The following is a 19,016-nucleotide window of genomic DNA, read 5'->3' as shown; positions in this document are numbered from 1 at the left end:
TGTGATAACTAATGAATTTTAGTAATTACAAATAGTTACATTTTTGAGGAGTCATGAATACTAGTGAGAAGTTCAATATTAGCTCCATAGGTACAGCAAAAAACTTTCTTCATCTGATGCCAAGGTTAGTTGTAATTAGACCAATAGTTCATTGGTTGGGCCCCCATTAGGAAAGGCTCAGAAATATGTACAAAGAGGTATAGGAAACAGTATTTAGTTCTTTGTCATTCATAAAAATTGAATTATAATAAAAACTACATGTTTGGGGAATTTTATTTTATGTCTAATAAATGGAAAGATTCAGCCCTCCTGTTTGTCAATATGTTGTTTAAATCAGTTTCTAAAAGTTATGCATTCATATCATATTTGAATAGTTGGCAAAATTAATCAGAAGGGGCATTAATGCATTTTAAAATCACATAATCTCACTTTATACTCCATTCTTCTTGCTCTTCTAACAGATAAGCAATTGTAATCAAGCATTTATTAGCCTCTTGTCATTATACCTGTAAGTATATCTATGTCAGGCACCACAAGACATTTACCTCTGTTCATTTATAATCATATCACTGAATTCACAATGTTTACATTATTAAGTGATATATTAGTCACTGTTCTATTGTTGTGAAGAAAAACCATGACCAAGGCAACTCTCATAAAAGAAAACAAATTAATTGTGTTCAGTTTCAATGGTTTAGTCCTTTATCATCACAGCAAACAGAATGGAGCATGCAGGCAGGATTGGTGCTGGAGAAGTAGTTCAGAGATACATCCTGATCCATAAGCAGAGGTCTTGGCAAAGGCTTTGGAAACTTTAAAGCCTACCCTCAGTGACACAGTTCCTCTAACAAGGCCACACCTCCTAATCCTTCTAATCTTTTCAAATAGTGTCACTACCTGTGACTAAGCATTCAAATATATGAGCCTATGGAGTCCATTCTTATTCAAACTAGCACATGTGACAGATTTTTTTCTTAATACTTTCTAGAAAGTGATATTCAGATGTAGCAATTTATCCACAGACTGATTCATTGCAAACATATTCTTTTATAGGAATATATCACAATCTATACCCTAGGAAGTACTCTCTTGGTCTTCTGTAACTTTTTAAAGTGAATAAGTATATCAATAAATTTAAACCTTTCTGTTATATCATTTCTTGCCACAAGTATATACATACTACTCAAGTAAGTTTAGTTTTTTATTATGTAAATGGATTTTCGTTTAAAATGTTTTACTTGTAAATTTAGTTTATATATTTTGCATTATTTAGAAGTATATTTTTACTCTTCTACTGTTTGTTTTTTGTTGAGACATGATTGCATATAACCCAGGTTGGGCTCAACTTTCTATACAACATGATCCTGATCCCTTAATCTCTACCTTCTGACTTCTGTGTTTATAGTCATTTACCACCATACTTGACTGTATCTGCATTATTTAATACATATGGTGACTATAGTTACATTTATATTATTTTATGTTAATATCAATACAGGTAGAGGAAATAACCTTAAAGAGACCCGAAATGTTTATTTTTTTTTTTTTACTTTAAAATAGTTTTATTAGCATACAGCTAACATGCTAGGAGTCACTCTTTTATTGAAGTGTACAAACACTCCCATAGTTTTTAGTGTATGCAGACCGGTGTGACTATCATTCTGATATTTCTTTTAGAGTGCAATTATCACCACCTAAAGACACCCTTTTTGCTTTAGTAGTCTCTACCTAACTCAAAAAGTTTTGTGCACAGGGAGTATATACTCATACTGCTTCTCTATTTCCAAATTAATTGAATGTAGACATTAGTCTTTTAGGTAGTGAGTTTAACATTATTTCTGTATTTCGAAAAATATTTTCCAATTTTCAGTATAATATACATTTCATTATGCAGTTCTTGAAATCAGAATATAATCATAACATTTCCCACTTTCCCTGTCTTCTCTCCGACTGCTCCAATAAACACCCCCAACTTTCTCTCATTCAAACTGATGGCCTTCTTCTTTTCCTTAATTATTGTTACATATATCTGTATATTTTCCTCTGAATATATGAATACAACCTGCTTGATCCATATTGTCTTTTGTATGTGTAACTTTTCAGGACCACCCATTTGGTAGGAGATAGCCAATTGTTGTGCTCTTCACTGGGAAGATTTTTTTTTTCTGTTTTTTATGTAGTTTTCATCATGCATTGTTTACATTTGTACTTTAACTTTTCATTACTAATGATATAGTGAATTAATAAAAATATAAACATTTTCTGTATAGTTTTATAAGCAAAATTATTATCCCAAATGTCCTGATTTTGCACATTTTATTGTTTGTTTTCACATTTTATGGTAATACCATGGGTATTTGTTGTTGTTGTTGTTGTTGTTGTTGTTTTTACTTCTAATATTTTTTCTTAAGTAGACTTCATCTATACTGTTAAGAACATTTTAGTGTGTAGGAACTTACTGAAAACTACAGGGAACCAATGATTATTGCAAACTGAACAAGAAATATGAAACTGCCTATATCTCAGATAGCTGTATTAAATTTCTTCTGTGGTGATTTGAATGATAATATCCCCCATAGGCTCATATAATTAAATGTTTGATCACTAGTTCTGGAACTATTTGGGAAGGATTAGGAGGTGTGGTCCTGTTGAAAGAAGTCTGTCACTAGGGGTGAGATTTGAGGTTTCAAAAGCCCATGCATTCCAAGATAGCCCCCCCCGCCCCCTCTCCCTTCTCCCCCTCCCCCTCCTCCCCCCTTCTCTCTCCCACCTACTGCCTGTGATCAGATGTAAGCTCCCTGCTACTGCTCCAGCACCATGCCTGGTATCCTGCCGCCATACTACCTACCATGATGGTCATGAACTCTCACCCTCTAGAACTAAGATTCCCAAATTAAATGCTTTCTTTAATAAGTTGCCTTGATCAGGTTGTTTTATCATGGCAAAAGAAAAGTAACAAAGATACTTCCCAGTAATTAATCTCTTTTCCTTTTGTAGTAACGATACTGACTTCTGATACTACATTTTGTTTTTTCTTATTCTTGAGCTATCTATGGATTGTGTAGTACATTGCTGTGCATCAGGGTAGCTATATGTCAATATTTCAGACGCTTTTTGCTATTTTATTTCCTGACAACACTACAATATATTCAATCATTATTGATGATGATCAGGTAAAGTGAATCAAGTTGGGAACTGTTCCATCTAATACTGATGTGATCATTATCATGCTAGAATAAATTGAAGGGAACACAAACATTTGCTGCACTACTGAACATTCTAATCCTATGTGATACCTAGTTGAAGGATACACTTTTTTTTCTTTCTTTTTTTTTTTTTTTTTTTTTTTTTGGTGTTTTTATCCCTGGCCCTTTTCTTTCTGCTTTCTGGATAGAGCCGCTATAGTTTAATCTAAAAACCCACATTATAATTAAATTTCTTTCTCTTCCTCTTTAGAAGCCTTTTAAAGTGATTCTAATCCTCAAAAAAATGTTAAGTTTCCTGAAACAAAATAGATGCTCCTTTGATTCTGTTAAGAGGGTCAGCTGGGCGGTGGTGGCGCACGCCTTTAATCCCAGCACTCAGGAGGCAGAGCCAGGCAGATCTCTGTGAGTTCGAGGCCAGCCTGGGCTACCAAGTGAGTTCCAGGAAAGGCACAAAGCTACACAGAGAAACCCTGTCTCGAAAAACCAAAAAAAAAAAAAGAGGGTCTATAAACTTTTAATTCAGACATTTTAAAAATGTTCTCTGTTCTGGCTTCTCTTGGTTCTCTTCCTAGGTCCCACAAAACAAAAATTCTAAATTAACTATTTCCTTTAATTCTTACCCAGCTCCCTGTCGAGGTGTCAGTCAGAGACTGGCTTTTCTCTCTAGACCTGGTTTTTATACACCTGAAACTATAGGTGCACATTAATGGTCCTCAAATAGTTGTACTAGAGAGGTGTCACATCCCACCACCCTACTCAGCTCTACAAATCAGATAAATCATTTTCCCAGTTCTTTTTTTTTTTTTTTGAATGGGTGCAGTGAACTTTATTGATGGTGTTCAAAAGAGTAGGACTCCCTAAGCCCCTCCTGTTGTTCTGGGGGTCTGGGATGGAAACTGTGAGGGAGATGGTCAGTATCTGGGACTGCGATGGGACAGGAACTGCTCAGCAGCCCCGGGTCTCTCTTGCTGTTCTTGCTGAGGTGGGTGGTCCAGGGCTGGCTTCTTACTCCTTGGAGGCCATGTAGGCTATGAGGTCCACCATCCTGTTTCTGTAGCCAAATTCATTGTCGTACCAGGAAATGAGCTTCACAACGTTGTTATTGAGAGCAATGCCAGCTCCAGCATCGAAGGTGGAAGAGTGAGGGTTACTGTTAAAGTCGCAGGAGACAACCTGGTCCTCAGTGTAGCCCAGGATGCCCTTTAGTGGGCCCTCTGACGCCTGCTTCACCACCTTGTTGATGTCATCATACTTGGCAGGTTTCTGCAGGCGGCATGTCAGATCCACGACAAACAAATGGCAGTTAGGGTTACCTCTCAGAGTAAGGAGTGGTAAGTGCCAGAGATAGAAAGAGTTCAGGCAGGATTAAAGAACGGGACACCAAAGGCAGCGATTCTAAAAATGCCCATGGTTCTCTGACCAACAAAAACAGAACTCTGATATCTTATTTCCTCCTTAGTGAGCACCCTTGCCTGGAGTCTGCACATGAGGGTGGGGGCTCTCATTCTGGTCCAGACATTAATCCCTTCCAGTGAACACATTGGAAGGAGATCTTCAGATTTTTAATGTTAGAGATGGGTTATTCTTCAACTTCATCTCATCTCCTTAAAAGTTTTAAGGTTGCCTCTCCAGAAAAAGAAATGTTACTCAGTTTAAGATGCCTTAAGTGGAAAAAAGTTTTCTTTTTGACAAGAGAATGGAATATCTGGCCTGGGCAAAGATCTAAGATTCCAGCTGGGCAAGTCAGTCAAGAAGGGAACTACTCAAGAAGACAACGCAACTCCTAAGAAAGGGAAATACTTTAAGCCATGCTAAAGAAATAGAAGTAATTATTCCTTTAATATGCTGATCTTTTCCTTCCAGAATTCCTTCATCTCAGTGGACACACTCATAGAGATGGAGTCATGAAGCTTTGCAAGTCTACTCATTTTTGTGAACTGTTCAGAAAAGCCTATCTTTTCCTTTCCTTCTGTCTGTGTTTTTAGCATTCTTTGCAAACGTCAAGCTTTATTCTTTCTCAAAAGCTCCCATCTTCACTGTACCTAAGCGAACAATTCTGAGATGTTACAAGTACTGATAAGAACTTTGGTCATAGTCTTGGTTGTTACATAGAGGACCAGGGGATAAATAAAGAATCAACTGTTAGATGAATTCATGGAAGAAAAATGATCAATTAAGATTGACTAAAGGTATAAAAGATTTACCACCCTTTCAATGCAAAAGTTTATCTCTCTTGTCAGAAAATCACTATACTCAGTGGAAATTGATATAATCCTTCTAACTTTCCAGATATTTCAACTATAAATGAGTAAAAAGGTATCAATTTTGTCCTCCTTAGTGATGGTTATCCTTAAATAAAGAATTAGGAAAGCAATGGATGCATTATTTGCAATCTGTAATAGTTATGAAATGTTTACATAAAATACCTTAAGAATTCATCATTTGTATTCTAAGACAACTCTGCATTTCTTCCTCTCTTTAAGCACATCACATCTCAACAAATGCAGCTGGGATTAGTATGATGAAAAAAGGAAAATGCATATGTAATAACATATTCTGCATTCCCCAAAATATAAGTGGTTACTATTTTCCTTTATTTACCATTTTTTAGCTGAATTTTGAGGTGAACTAGTAATGCTTGGAATAATTTTTTTTCCAAGCTTGGGTAGAAAATAATGGCTTTTCTCATTATCTGCTTTCTTTTCTGTCTACTTGTAAGCATGGAGTCATGCATTAGTAGGCTTGTGTATAACTGCAGATGCAAGTAATATAATGCACCAGTTTAATTTAAATGTAAAATATTTATTGCTCTTACATAAAGTCAATAACATCCATACTAGTGAATAAGTTGCCACTGACCCAAATCAATTTTTTTTAAATTACATAAAAATTTACTATTGTTTGTATCTTTATAGTTCTCTGGATACTATGTAAATCTTTGTAAACAATTAGCAAATCCAGAAGCACTTTGTATATCTATGAATTTTTAATGGCTCTTTACATGCTATCTTTCTTCCACCTTCAAGAAATTAATTTCTCTAGATGTCTCCTCCCCCTTCAAACTCTTCCACATACAGCACTTAAGGAAGTCATAGAGAACATAAATAACAGGAATTTTCATGGTCTATGAATCAGACAACACTATGAATGGATATTCAGCTGTTTTATGAGCCTTCCTATCACATCTAAATCTTATATGGCCATTAACCGAATGCATGCAAGGCAAACCTCTTTTAATTTGACCTAAAGGCCTGCAAAGAAAGAACTTATCATCCCAAGGCTGCAGTGTTTATCACAAAATATCATAGAGATGACTAAATACAGGATGCAAGTAGGCAATGGCGATAATGAAGCTATTGCTCCTAGCCATAAAAGTCAGTGCATGTCTTTCAGATTCAGATATATTTATGGAGAAGTGTCTTCTTTAGAACCAAGTCATAATATAAATATGAGGGTGGCCTCACTTAACCTTGAACAGAACTGTAATCAATATAGGGATGATAATCACACAATTTTACCTTACAGCAGCGATGTTTAAGAACTTGTGATCCTGTGCTTTGAGGGTATTGTATCACACCCTTATGTGCTAATCAAATCCTCCCTTGAACACAGCAAGACACAGGACTCTCATTCAGAATCTCACTAGATCTATCTTGGTAGAGGTACAGGTAATAAAGAAAAATATGATAATTATTTTATATTAGTATTAATTTGCTTCTTTGAATTTTATTTTGTAATGAGTACAGAAAAACTAAAATGATTGTACATGGCACCCCATTATGTCCTCCATCTGGGTTGTGTCAATGTTAACATTTTATTAAAGCATGGCAAATTTGTCAAAAAAAATAAGTATAAATGATTGTGCAGACATACTACTGAACTAGACTGCTCAATAGGAAGAAAGAAAGATTTATTGGGGCTCTAACTGCCTAGTCCATCTCTTAGGGAACAGTGAGAAGGGCAAAATGGTGGAAAGGCAAGCCAATTTTATGTGACAGTCAGTAGAGCAGGGATATGAGTTGATACAGTTGTACTGGAACTAGATGCCCTTGTCAGAGGTAGTTGACCTTTGTAGGAAGGTTACGGAGGTTCCTAGAGAATTAAGGATGTTCCTGGTGAATGGAAACTACCTGAAGACAGCTGGTTTTCTGGTAAAGAGAAAACTTCAGACTTGTTTACCCAATAACAGTCCTCCTCTTTACTCAGCCAAAGTCCTTCTGTTTAGAACACCAGCACTGCTATTTTGAGGGAAGTGGGGATTTTTGACCTGACAATAAGAGACTAATGTTTGTGTGTTACTGTCAACTAAATTACAGGTGCTTCTGTTCATTGTCCCATCCAAACCATCGCAACATTTAATATTCATTTCTTTTAGTATCTAAACAATTTTGCAAATAATAATCTGATCAGTATTCTTTTTCTAATTATACTATGTTATATAATGTTAGGACCTGAAGAACAGCTCAGCACCTACAGAGTTTGCTACTCTGCTGAGGATCCAGACTCCATTCCTAGGATCCACATTGGGTGGCTCACACCATTTATAACTGCAGTTCCAGGGTAGCTGATGCATTTTTGGACTCCATTGGCCCCTGAATGCAAATATGTCTCTGTATGTATACACACACACACACACACACACACACACACACACACACGCACACATAATTTAAAAGAAAATAAATCTTTTCTTAAAATTAGAATGATGATCTACCACTCCAGATTATTTAATCATTCATTATTTCATATTTTTAATCTATATCTTTCTAAGCTAGTGTCTTCATAATACTATGAATATCAATAGGACAACAAATATATTAAATCAAGTAATTAATAAAATATAGACAATTCATGTGAGTCAAAATTTCATAAAAGAGGATTAAAGAAGTAGAATTTCATACTAAAATATTTTTTCTGCATCCTTTTGTCCTTTAGATTGAGTCACAATTGCCCCTTGGATTTTCCTTGATTCTACAACATTTTGAGAGCTTCTGTTTTTTCAGAAATAAGGCAAGGTACAGTGAATGATAAGCAACAGACTCGCTTAAATAAAAAAGCAAGAGATGATCAACAAAAGGTAAATGTTTATTCTTTTCTCTTCTGTTGCCTAAAAAAGCACTCCCTTTTCTTTGAGAGACAATACTTACAGGAACTATTTATTGAAATTGCATTTTCTGATTAATAGATGCTTCCTATCATGTACCTATAGATAATGAAAATATACTTTATATTTACATATTTTCTCATTATTGTTCTATTTTTAAGAGATATTAGTCAATTTAAAAGTGGTTATTTATTGTTTTGTTTTAAAATATTAATGGAAGTACATGGTATTTTCAATGATCTAGCTTGTCAGACAATTAAAGAGATTATTATTAATAAAACAAAGAGTACGGAAGACAGGTGATTCATTGTCAAATTCTGCCAGCTCTTTAAGAAAGAACTAACTATAATTTTATTAAAATTGTTCCATTTAATAGTAAGAAGAAGAATACTAATACACCCATTCTGTCAAGGAAGTATTATCCTGATGCACAAATAACAGAACATAACAAAAACAAAAAACAATGGACCAATTTCCCTGTAGTGCATAGATACCAAATTTCTCAATACAATGAATTCAGAAACACATCAAGGTATTATATAATATAATCAAATTATTTCATTGAAGAGTGAATAGATGTTTCAAAATATATAAATCACTAAATATAATACAGTACATAAATAGACTTGAGGACTAAATAAAATGACCATCTCAAAAGATGCAGAAAAAAGTCTCTGACACAGTTCAACAACCCTTGTTTTTTAAAACTTTGAAAAACAGTAGGTTCTAAGATTAGCAGTATATATCTCAACATAATACTGGTTACATAAGACAAACCTAGTCAACACTATTGAATAGGGAAAAACTGAATGCATTCTTTTAAAATCAGTAATGAGACAAGAATGTCCACTCTCTCCACACACACACTTGGTGGAATAAGGTGAGAGAAGTAAATAAAACAGGTTGAAATAAGGAATGATTAAGTCAAAACATCCCTATTTGCAGATAATATGATTCTATTCTTTAAAAGACCTTCAACACTTTACTAGAGAACCCTTGTGCTTCGGATATCACTCTGTATGCTATGAGTGTGTTGCTCTGATTGGTTAATAAAATGCTGATTGGCCAGTAGCCAGGCAGGAAGTATAGTATAGGCAGAATAAGCAGAGAGAAGAATTCTGGGCAGAGTCAGGAGTCGCCAGACAGACAGAGAGGAAACAAGATGACAAGGCAGAACTGAGAAAAGGTACCAAGCTACGTGGCTAAACATAAATAAAAATTATGGGTTAATTTAAGTGTAAGAGCTAGTCAATAGTTAGCCTGAGCTAATGGCCAAGCAGTTTTAATTAATACAACCCTCTGTGTGTTTACTTAGGTCCAAATGGCTGCAGGCAGGACCAGGAAAACTTCAGCTACACCCTTGCATCTCATAACCATTTTAAATAAAGTTGTGGAATACAAAATGAATGTAAAAATGAGAGCAGTTTTACATATATTAATATTGAAATTTCCATGACAGAAACCATTGGGAGGGAATTCCAGTTATAATACCTGCAAATACAGCAAAACAATGATTGGGAATAAATCTAAAGAAGAGGGTGATAACATTGAAGCACCAAATAAGCTAAAGAAGATACAAAATGATGAAATAAACCATGCTCACAGATCACAGTGTAGAGGAATCTTAGAAGGTCTTATTAATAAAATCAAACCTGAGCCAGGCATTGGGGTGAACACTGGAAGATCAGAGAAGCAGAACAAGCCACAGCTAACCTCACCTGGCCAACTTCTCAGCTGATCTTGTTTCCTTAACTGGAAGCCTCTGTGTCCTCATATTCAAATGGCTCTCCACTGAACTGTGCTACTCAAAACCTAAAAGCTTAACTAGCCAAATGCTTCTAGTTTCTGGTCCTCACCCCTTATATACCTTTCTGCTTTCTACCACCACTCCCTGGGATTAAAGACACGAGTCACCATGCTTGGCTGTATCCTTGAAACATGGATTTCTGCCTCTGGAATGCTAGGATTAAAGGCATATGCTACCACTGCCTATCCTCTATGTTTAATATTGTGGCTGTTCTGTCTCTGGCCCCAGATAAGTTTATTAGGGAGCACAATATTTTGGGGAACACAATACCACCACATCACAGAGTTTAAAACGTGAAATTATTGCATTTTTCTGTGATCTACTAATTCAGCACAATTTCTATCAAATCCACAGTGGTATTCTTCAGATAACTATAGGAAACATTCACAAAATTCACACTAAAACACAAAAGAGCTGGGCAGCATTGACACAGGACTTTAATCCCAGCACTCGGGAGGCAGAGCCAGATGGATTTCTGTGAGTTTGAGGCCAGCCTGGTCTTACAGAGCGACATCCAGGACAGCACCAAAACTACACAGAGAAATCCTGTCTCGAAAAACCAAAAAAAAAAAAAAAATTCTTTGTGATGAGGAAGTACAGTCCTGCCTAGTACTAAGATAGACTGAGCAGGACAAGGAGATCCACATGCAGGCCTGAGGTGTTCTGCTCCAGGCTCTGAGGAAAAAACAAAGGCCCATCTGGACACTATTATAGTGAGCAGATGTATATTGTGTTATGGGAGAGACAGAGACAGAGACAGAGAAGGGGGGAGAGAGAGGGAGAGAGGAAGAGAAGAGAGAGAGAGAGAGAGAGAGAGAGAGAGAGAGAGAGAGAGAGAGAGAGAGAGATGTTCCATCTCCTATAGACAGAGGCATATCTGAAGAGGTAAAAAAGAGGAGGAGTGAGCTAAGCTGAGGTGGATGCCTTGATTGCCACCCAGGGCCATGGTGATGTTTGGACCTGGCTGCTGCTGAGACCCATGTCTGAGTTCATGGCTCTGATGCATCCACAGTCTGTTGATGTCCATGGCTCTTGATACCACCAAAGGCCAGGAGGATAGCGTTGTACAGAGTTGTCCTCCCTCACTGGCTGCAACACTAGGGAGAACTGGTCCTACCCCCTCACCAGCTGAAGCACTCAGAAAAGAGGGCTCTACACCTCACCTAGGCAGTACAGTAGAGGTAACCCTGTTCACAGGAGCATGGGCAAGCTACCCCTGAGGGCATGAGGATAGGAGAGTACTTGTATTCCATGTGGTGGCATGGTTGAGGGAAAGACACCCTTTTCCCCTCCCACCTCCCCCCTCACTATCTAAAGCAGGAAGGGACCTGACCTAACCCCTCACCAGATTCAGCACTCAGGAGAAAAGTACAGTACCCTGTAGAGAGGGGCACAGGTGAGCCAGTTCTGAAGTCATAGATGGTACCACCTCCTTTGTCTGTGGTGTAGTGGTGGGAGGGAGGGAAAGATGCCCTCCCCTGACCCCTATTACCTCCAGCTGTCGAGGGAGCTGACCTTCCCCTTTACCAGCTGTAACACCACAGTCCTGCACCTCTTCTGGGCAACACAGTGGAGCTTACCCTGTTGACAAGTGTTTGGGTGAACCGGCCAAGAATCTGAGCACGGGCTATCTCGCCCTGCCCCTCATCTGCCAAATGGCAGCATGGGTGGGGAAGAGATGCCCTCCTCCCCACCCCTATATGCCTGAGGCAGGTGGGAGCGCTGGCCCTGAGGTCAAAAGAGTGGGAAAGCGGTCCCTGCTCCTGACCAGCCGCAGCACTGAGAGAGAAGACCTTGCACCTCCCCTGGGCAACAAGTAGAGCTGGTCCTGATGGCCCAGGTGAAGGGGTGCAGCCCCTAAGGGCTTGAAAGCAAGAGAACTTGCTCCACCACTTCCTCATTGCTGCAGTGGGTGAACAAGCCAGGGCAATGCCAGAGAGTTCACTCTGGTGGTGAGGATGGGGGAGAGCTGGCAGGATGACGAATTCTGCAACACTCCAGACCCAGAACCAGGGTTATGAGTTGGCCCATCCCAATATCTGCCCCATCTATGATCTGCAATCTTTGGGAGCACCTGAAAGGGCTGGTCCTGCACACTCAAAGCTGCAGGCTCTTCACAAAACAGGATAACAGGAGATCCAAGAGGATTTCCAGTGAGGGCCCAGCATAGACAGTGCAGCAGAAACCAGAGACCTCACACCAGACCAATGACTGTTTGCAATGAACACTAGCAAGTAAAGATAAATGAACAAAATGGTTTACTGCATGACTCACTTTGTCAAACTACAGCCTCTGTGACAAGATTTTCCCTTTTTAAAAATCTCTGTTTTCCTTTTTTATTTTTTCTCTTAAATTTTATTTTATTTTGAGGGAATTGCAATGGCAGAGGGTGGGCATGAAAGGAGGGGGAAATGAATTGGATGGAGATGCATGATGTGAAAGACAAAGAATAAATAAAAAGAAAGTTAAAAAACAAACAAACAAAAAGAATAACTAGTGCTAGGAACAATGCCAGGAAGAAGAAATCATTATCTATTGTTAGGAGAAATACAAAATGTTGCAATTACTATGGGAATTATTTTGGAGTTCCCTCAGAATACAAAAGTTTAACTATTGTCTGATCTGTTACACAATTTCTCGGAAATTAACCAAAGGACTCAGTGTAAGGAAAGAGATAGCTCATGTCTATACTCACTGAGGCACTGTACTTTGCAAGAGAGTCTACTATTAGGCTTATTCCAAATCCTTCCTCACTAGACCCTTATCCTGAGTGTTGTTTCAATAGAACCCATTCTTATGGAAGAGGTCACAGATTCTTTGTAAAAGACATGTACTTTGTTTGCAAAGGAGTTTCTATGTAGTCATGCCTTAAGCTTGGTTGTGATAACTGTTATGAGAACACTTTTTTTCCAATGTTATACTGTGCTTAAAAAAATCAAAAAATAAACTATTCCTTTACACTGTGTGAATATATGTCACTGTGATTAGTTTAATAAAGAAGCTGCCTGGCCAATAGCTGAACAGAATAATGCTGAGAGAAAGAGGGGCAGAGTCAGAAGTCACCAGCAGACACAGGGAGAAGCGAGATAAGCATGCTGTACTGAAGAAAGGTATCAAGCCATGTGGCAGAGCACAGATAAGAAATATGGATTAATTTAAATGTAAGAGTTAGCTAGTAATAAGCCTGAGCTATTGGCCGAGCATTTGTAATTAATATAAGCCTCAGTGTGTTTATTTAGGAGCTGCTGGTGGGACAGGCAACTTCCACCAACACAGACTCTAGAAGTTTGAACCAGACCAGCCGAATAAGTCATGCCTAACCGGATTTCTTTCTTCACCAGAAAGATTATTCCTCTGCTGGCTGTAGTGTTTTTAGGGACACCTATGTACGTGAAAGATCTTGCTGCTCTCTTCATCATTTCTTTTTTGTTGTTGTTTTGTTTTGTTTCATCATTTCATATCTAAACTTTAAAACTCTGGTTTTGAAAATTCTTGTAGATTTCTTTTGTAAAAATTGAGTGTTATAAGTTTATTTAAAACCTCATGGTTTTGATTTCTAGTCTAGGATGGATATGACTCTCCTTTTTCAAAAGAAGCCAACACCTCATTACTTTTCCTTAAACAGATATGTATCTTTACTGCCTTACATCATATAAGACATTAAATGTGGACTTCATGAAGAAAGGGCTTTATCTATAATGCAATCCAGTATCACTTATTCGTAATAGTTTATACTGTGATGTCTTGAAAATATATTTATCTGAAAGGATAGAACTATTAGGCTACATTGTAAAGTTTATGTTAAGATACTTGAATATTTACAGGCCAATGAAAAATGAAAATTTCTCCACTATCTCAAAGTATTTCTTGTGACAAAAACCCTGTGGACATTGTAAAGAAAATGAACTAAGTAACATTAATTAAATCCAAATTCCAACATTTCAGAAATTAGTAAATTTGACATTCTAAATTTAATAGTGTCAATAACAGCAAATATTTCTGAATTATTAATTTAAATATGAATCATTTATTGATATTATTGTCATTCTAATAGAAAACTATTTACCTTTGCATAATAGTATATAAAAACCAATGAACTTTAAAAATATTAAAATATGTAATGAAACATAAATAGATTTCTAACCATCAGACTAAATATGGATAAGAGAGTTAAAATAGAAAAGTGTTATAGACTATGACTAGGTCTGAAGCTATAGTCAAATTACTAAATCAATATAACTAATTGAAAGTGTATCACTGAAAGAAGTAATGCAAGGGGCAATAATTTAATTCAATCAATATTAGATAAAAAGAAATAATTGCATCTGTTAAAGAACAGCATTGTAGATTGTGTATCATGTCTATAAACCAGTTTGTAGCAACACTGAGTAGTGAATTGGATTTATCTGCCAATATAATAGCAGTTCAGTACAACACAGAAATGAAGATGGGCAATCTGAGTTCAGTAATGTGAACAGCATTAATATTGAGAAAATAATAGTGAATCAAGCTAGGTAATGCTCTTCTTAGCATCAGAATTCAAGGAAATTTTATTCTATTCTAGGCTGTAAAGAAAACTTTTACACTCATAAATAGCTTATTTCTTGTTTAATCGTGCTTAGCATGATGATTCTGTCTTTCCATTGCATTTACTAGCAAGTAAGTCTAGCCATATGATCTCTATTTATAAACACATTCAGTAAAATTGGCCTTTGTCTACATTCATTCCAATAAAAACTGTGTGATCCATTGTGCAGCCAAATTGGAATATGCAAAAATATATTCTCTTTCACCTGCATTTTTTTCCTTCTGCTTTAGCATTCAGATCACAGCTTTTACTCTCATATGTTGCCCCCCCCACTGGGGTACAGCAGCAGACCTCTTAAAATTTCATCTTTGCTAAGTCATATAAATGTCAATTTGCTTTAGCTGAAGCAGAGTTTGAAATAAATAGCCAGGGTTTCTTCCAGAAGAAAGTCTTTCTTGCTACTTCAAATGACTAGTTGTAAACAATATTGAGTGTATTGAAAGCATTGTTCCCAAAATGTTGTCAGTGAAATTTTACAACTTCTTTTTGGCTTCAGCCAGTGTTAGTGATATTAAATTACAATACTTGGAGTCTGACCCTAGTAACTGTTATGTTTGATGATCTAATGCTGTGGGATGGTCTGTATGTCAAGTGTGTTGCTGATTGGTCAGTAAATAAATCACTGATTGGCCATTGGCTAGGCAGGAAGTATAGGCGGGACAAGGAAAAGAATTCTGGGAAGTGGAAGGCTGAGAGAGAGACACTGCAGCCGCCATCAGGACAAGGAAGATGTAAGGTACCAGTAAGCCATGAGCCATGTGGCAAAGTAAAGATTAATAGAAATGGGCTAAATATAAGAGTAAGAGCTAGACAATAACAGGCCTGAGCTAATGGCCAAGCAGTTTAAATAATGTAAGAGTCTGTGTGTTTATTTTATAAGTGGGCTCTGGGACTGGTGGGACTTGGTGGCGGGAGCTGGAGAGAAATTCTCCAGCAACAATCTAACATAAGCAAAGACCTCAATTTTTCCAACTTGAATGTTTCCATATACTCATAGTAATCCTAAGAGAAAAGTCATACACTAGAAAACACACAGGCAGACATAATTTGGGAGCCATGCCATCAGAGGGTTCCTGTCTGTGTAGTCTTCTGTTAATCTTGGAATCTTGATCTATCATTAGAAGAAAAGCTTCCATTAAAATGTGATTTTAAATTTCCAACAGGAAATATATTTCAGGGGGAAATACTGAATTTGAAAACATTTAAAGGCATTACATGTGTTTAATGACAGGATTTTAATTACTTTAATTACATGATGAAACTTTATTTCAAGTAGATTCAGAACTGTACTACCACAAAACCTTAGTGTTCAGAAACAGCTCTAGTCAAATATGAAGGTACTAGTGCAATAGTAAAGCAATCTGTTTACTATTACACTGTTTAATTGTATAAGTAGAAGAGTTTTGTTGTTTCACTTTTATTCTTGCTGCCCTTCCTGCTCCTCATCAAGGGTATTAAAGTAACTCACATGTAGAAACTGAGGACCAAACTCTCAATCTTTAGATCTAGGATCTCAAATAAATGTCACTATGTTATAAAGGAGGAAATACAGCATGCTTTAACAGAATACATATTGGAAGACCTTTCAATATTCAAAAGATTATTCTGTTCATTATTATTCAGATTTAAAAAGTAATGATGTAGAAAACATGGTTCATTTAGAATTCTTTAGTATTTTGAAATCTCTTCTTCAGTCTTTTTGGCATATGAATTAAAGAGTATATCTAACCTGAATGAACAGCTGGTTGAAAAACTATTCAGCTTTAAACACCAGGTGACACCGAAAACATGCCCTTTGCTTACGGTCCTTAAGGAGCTGCAATCTAATATTAGTTCAGAATTAGTCAGGAAAATAGACTCCACTCAGAAGTGAATTTAGAATTAGAGGTTTTCATGACTTTATAACCAGTTGGAACATGAAACAGAAGGACAGCTCCCACAAACTGGCTGGGAAGGTGCTACCGATGTCCAGAGAAGTCGAATTGCAGTCTCTCTTTGAAATAACATAACCAGAAGTCATCAAGTATTGTCCCCAAGCAGCCACGTCCCTTGAAGATATCTGAAAACCACAAAATTGTGGAAAAATAAAGGTTGTTCCTCATCAGCTTGCCTGGATATAACTGGCCATTTTCTGTCATGCAAATAATAATAGGTTTCTTTTTATGTCTTAGTCCAATTATTCTGAAATTCTCTCATGGAGAAACTGTATTCCAGAACTTTTTGTTGAAGGATACTGTGGAAATGTGGGTGTAAGTAATGCCGTTTTGACCTCTGTGTCCTAACTGGTCATCTCTGTATGAACGTTCTATTTTTTTTTCAGTACTTCTTAACTATAAAACACAAAAAGAGCACAAGAAACTTCTAGACTCCAATATACTTCTCTCTAATTTTATTGGTGGTAGAAAAATAGTCAAGAATAATTACCCAGCTAGTCCACTTTACTCTGTCTTTTTGTCTAATTATGCTGCAGTGGAAAGAGCACAGAATGCTTCGCTTCCACTCTGAACAGAGTGATCTTAGGTCCTGTGGGGAAAACATTACAATCTCCAAATCTCCACATCCCGATGTGAAGTACAAACACAACTTACATTGTTGGCAAAGATTTATTGAATAAACAGCTATTCTATCATCCACTCCATAGTTCCAGGGCCCAACATGAATTCTTGGTATAAGAGAAGGGGTACTTTATCATCAAACAATAGAATCAATAGTGAAGTTCATTTTTGGAATTTATCCTGCCACACAAAGTGTTTCCCTCACTTTTGATAGCCATTCCTTATTATTTCTCTATTTTATGAAATATTTTAACACTGATATGTGAGATAGCTTTATGATAAGTTGTACTCATGGTTAAGTATAGGATATAGCAAAACACATAAAATAGTTATACATTCAGAAGAAATACCAATTAAAAACACCAGGCCCTTCAATTACAATATGGAAAAATGCAAGATAAAAACATTGTTAGCTGGTTGCAGATTTGCCTTGGGAAGTGATTCTTGGTTGATTACTGCTATTGGCAAGTAGAATAAATGAGAACTTGCACAAAATTGTATCTTAAAAGCTCTCAGGTTGACACCATGGTCACCTGTATCAGCATGCCATTGAGAAACAGCTTTACTGAGAAAAGAGTCTGTTCTCAGTCTCAGATTTTCACATAACTAATTGTGTTTCCAGCTTTGATATGAAGAGATTCCTCTGTTACAGTTACACTTGCTGTCCATATTGAGATGACCATCAATATTTTGCCATCTCTTCCTCAAATATCAATATCAGTTCATGAATGATCTTCCTTCTGTTCCATGAGTTGCAGCCAACATATGAGTCATGCCTCATAAAGTACTGGACAACTATAACTTCAGCTGCCCATATTATCAGGTGAAGTAAAAAGGCAGATTTGCTATTTGGACTTCTGTTTAATGAGATTTACCTTCACTAGGAGCAGCCAGGAACTTCCTTATTGGAATTGTGATGAAATTATTTTCTAGTAAATAGGTGATGCCAGTCAATCATTTGTAAATAAGATCCAACCATTTTTTTTGTTTATTCTGCTAATTGTCAGAAAATTCTCAAGCAGCTATGTATGAGTTAAAGAAAAGAGGGTTTATCTGGAATGGGTACCATGAGATACTAAGAAAAGTATTAGTGGAATTTAATTGTGTTTGTGTGGTTTTATGATCTTGGTTTTATATTTCATAATTCAGAAATTCTCCATAATTTCCAGAGTCTATAAAATAGGCTCCAGGTAATATAGAGTTCACTTTGTTTTTCAAGGCTTCACATATATTTTATTGGGAGATATTAGATGTTTCATGGGCTTAGCTGCAGGAAGCTAATTGATTTTAGGTTACTGTGGTAGGCAAAGTATCACTTCATCAAAGATATTCACATCTTAATTCCCCAGATCTGTGACTATGTTATCCAATGTGGCAAAAGAGACTCTGAAAATGTGATTAAGGTTATGTTCTTGAGGTGGAAAGGATGTAAGATTAACTCACGTGCCTGGGGCTATTTAAGTCTTTAGAACTTTCATGGTTGACTTAGATTGATGGAACTAATGACAATGCTCAATGGAGCTAGTGTTACAAAAACTATTATTATTATTATTATTATTATTATTATTATTATTATTATTGACTTAGAAGATGGAGGAGGAAAAAATATATAAGAAATGTAAGTCACAGAGTCAATTGCATGGCTGAGTAGGTAAAGGCAGTCCCCATGATATAAGATTTTATTTTTGATGCCATTAGTTATACTTTAAATGCTTAAACTCTACATGTACACCATGGCATAAAAGCCTACATACAC

General features: G+C 36.6%; 1 protein-coding gene across 1 annotated transcript; it reads right to left on the bottom strand.

Annotated features, from left to right (window-relative positions):
• Window positions 1–4,211: 4,211 nt before the first annotated feature.
• Window positions 4,212–11,144, bottom strand: LOC131923620 (glyceraldehyde-3-phosphate dehydrogenase-like). The gene is made up of 2 exons (XM_059278743.1): window positions 11,042–11,144; window positions 4,212–4,519 (listed from the first exon to the last, which is right to left on the bottom strand). The coding sequence occupies exons 1-2, from the start codon at window positions 11,142–11,144 to the stop codon at window positions 4,212–4,214; spliced, it is 411 nt and encodes a 136-aa protein (XP_059134726.1).
• Window positions 11,145–19,016: the final 7,872 nt, after the last annotated feature.

The sequence above is a fragment of the Peromyscus eremicus genome, chromosome 13 (assembly GCF_949786415.1).
Source record: "Peromyscus eremicus chromosome 13, PerEre_H2_v1, whole genome shotgun sequence".
Taxonomy (NCBI): Eukaryota; Metazoa; Chordata; class Mammalia; order Rodentia; family Cricetidae; genus Peromyscus; species Peromyscus eremicus.
Note: the sequence above shows the minus strand (reverse complement) of the source record. Positions and strands in the feature narration are given on the sequence as shown.

Excerpts from the sequence above, each read along its gene's own strand:
- LOC131923620 (XM_059278743.1), bottom strand. The coding sequence starts at position 11,144 with ATGGACATCAACAGACTGTGGATGCATCAGAGCCATGAACTCAGACAT. Across the intron at positions 4,520-11,041 it reads GGCCCTGGGTGGCAATCAAG|GTAACCCTAACTGCCATTTG; the intron begins GCATCCACCTCA and ends TTACTCTGAGAG.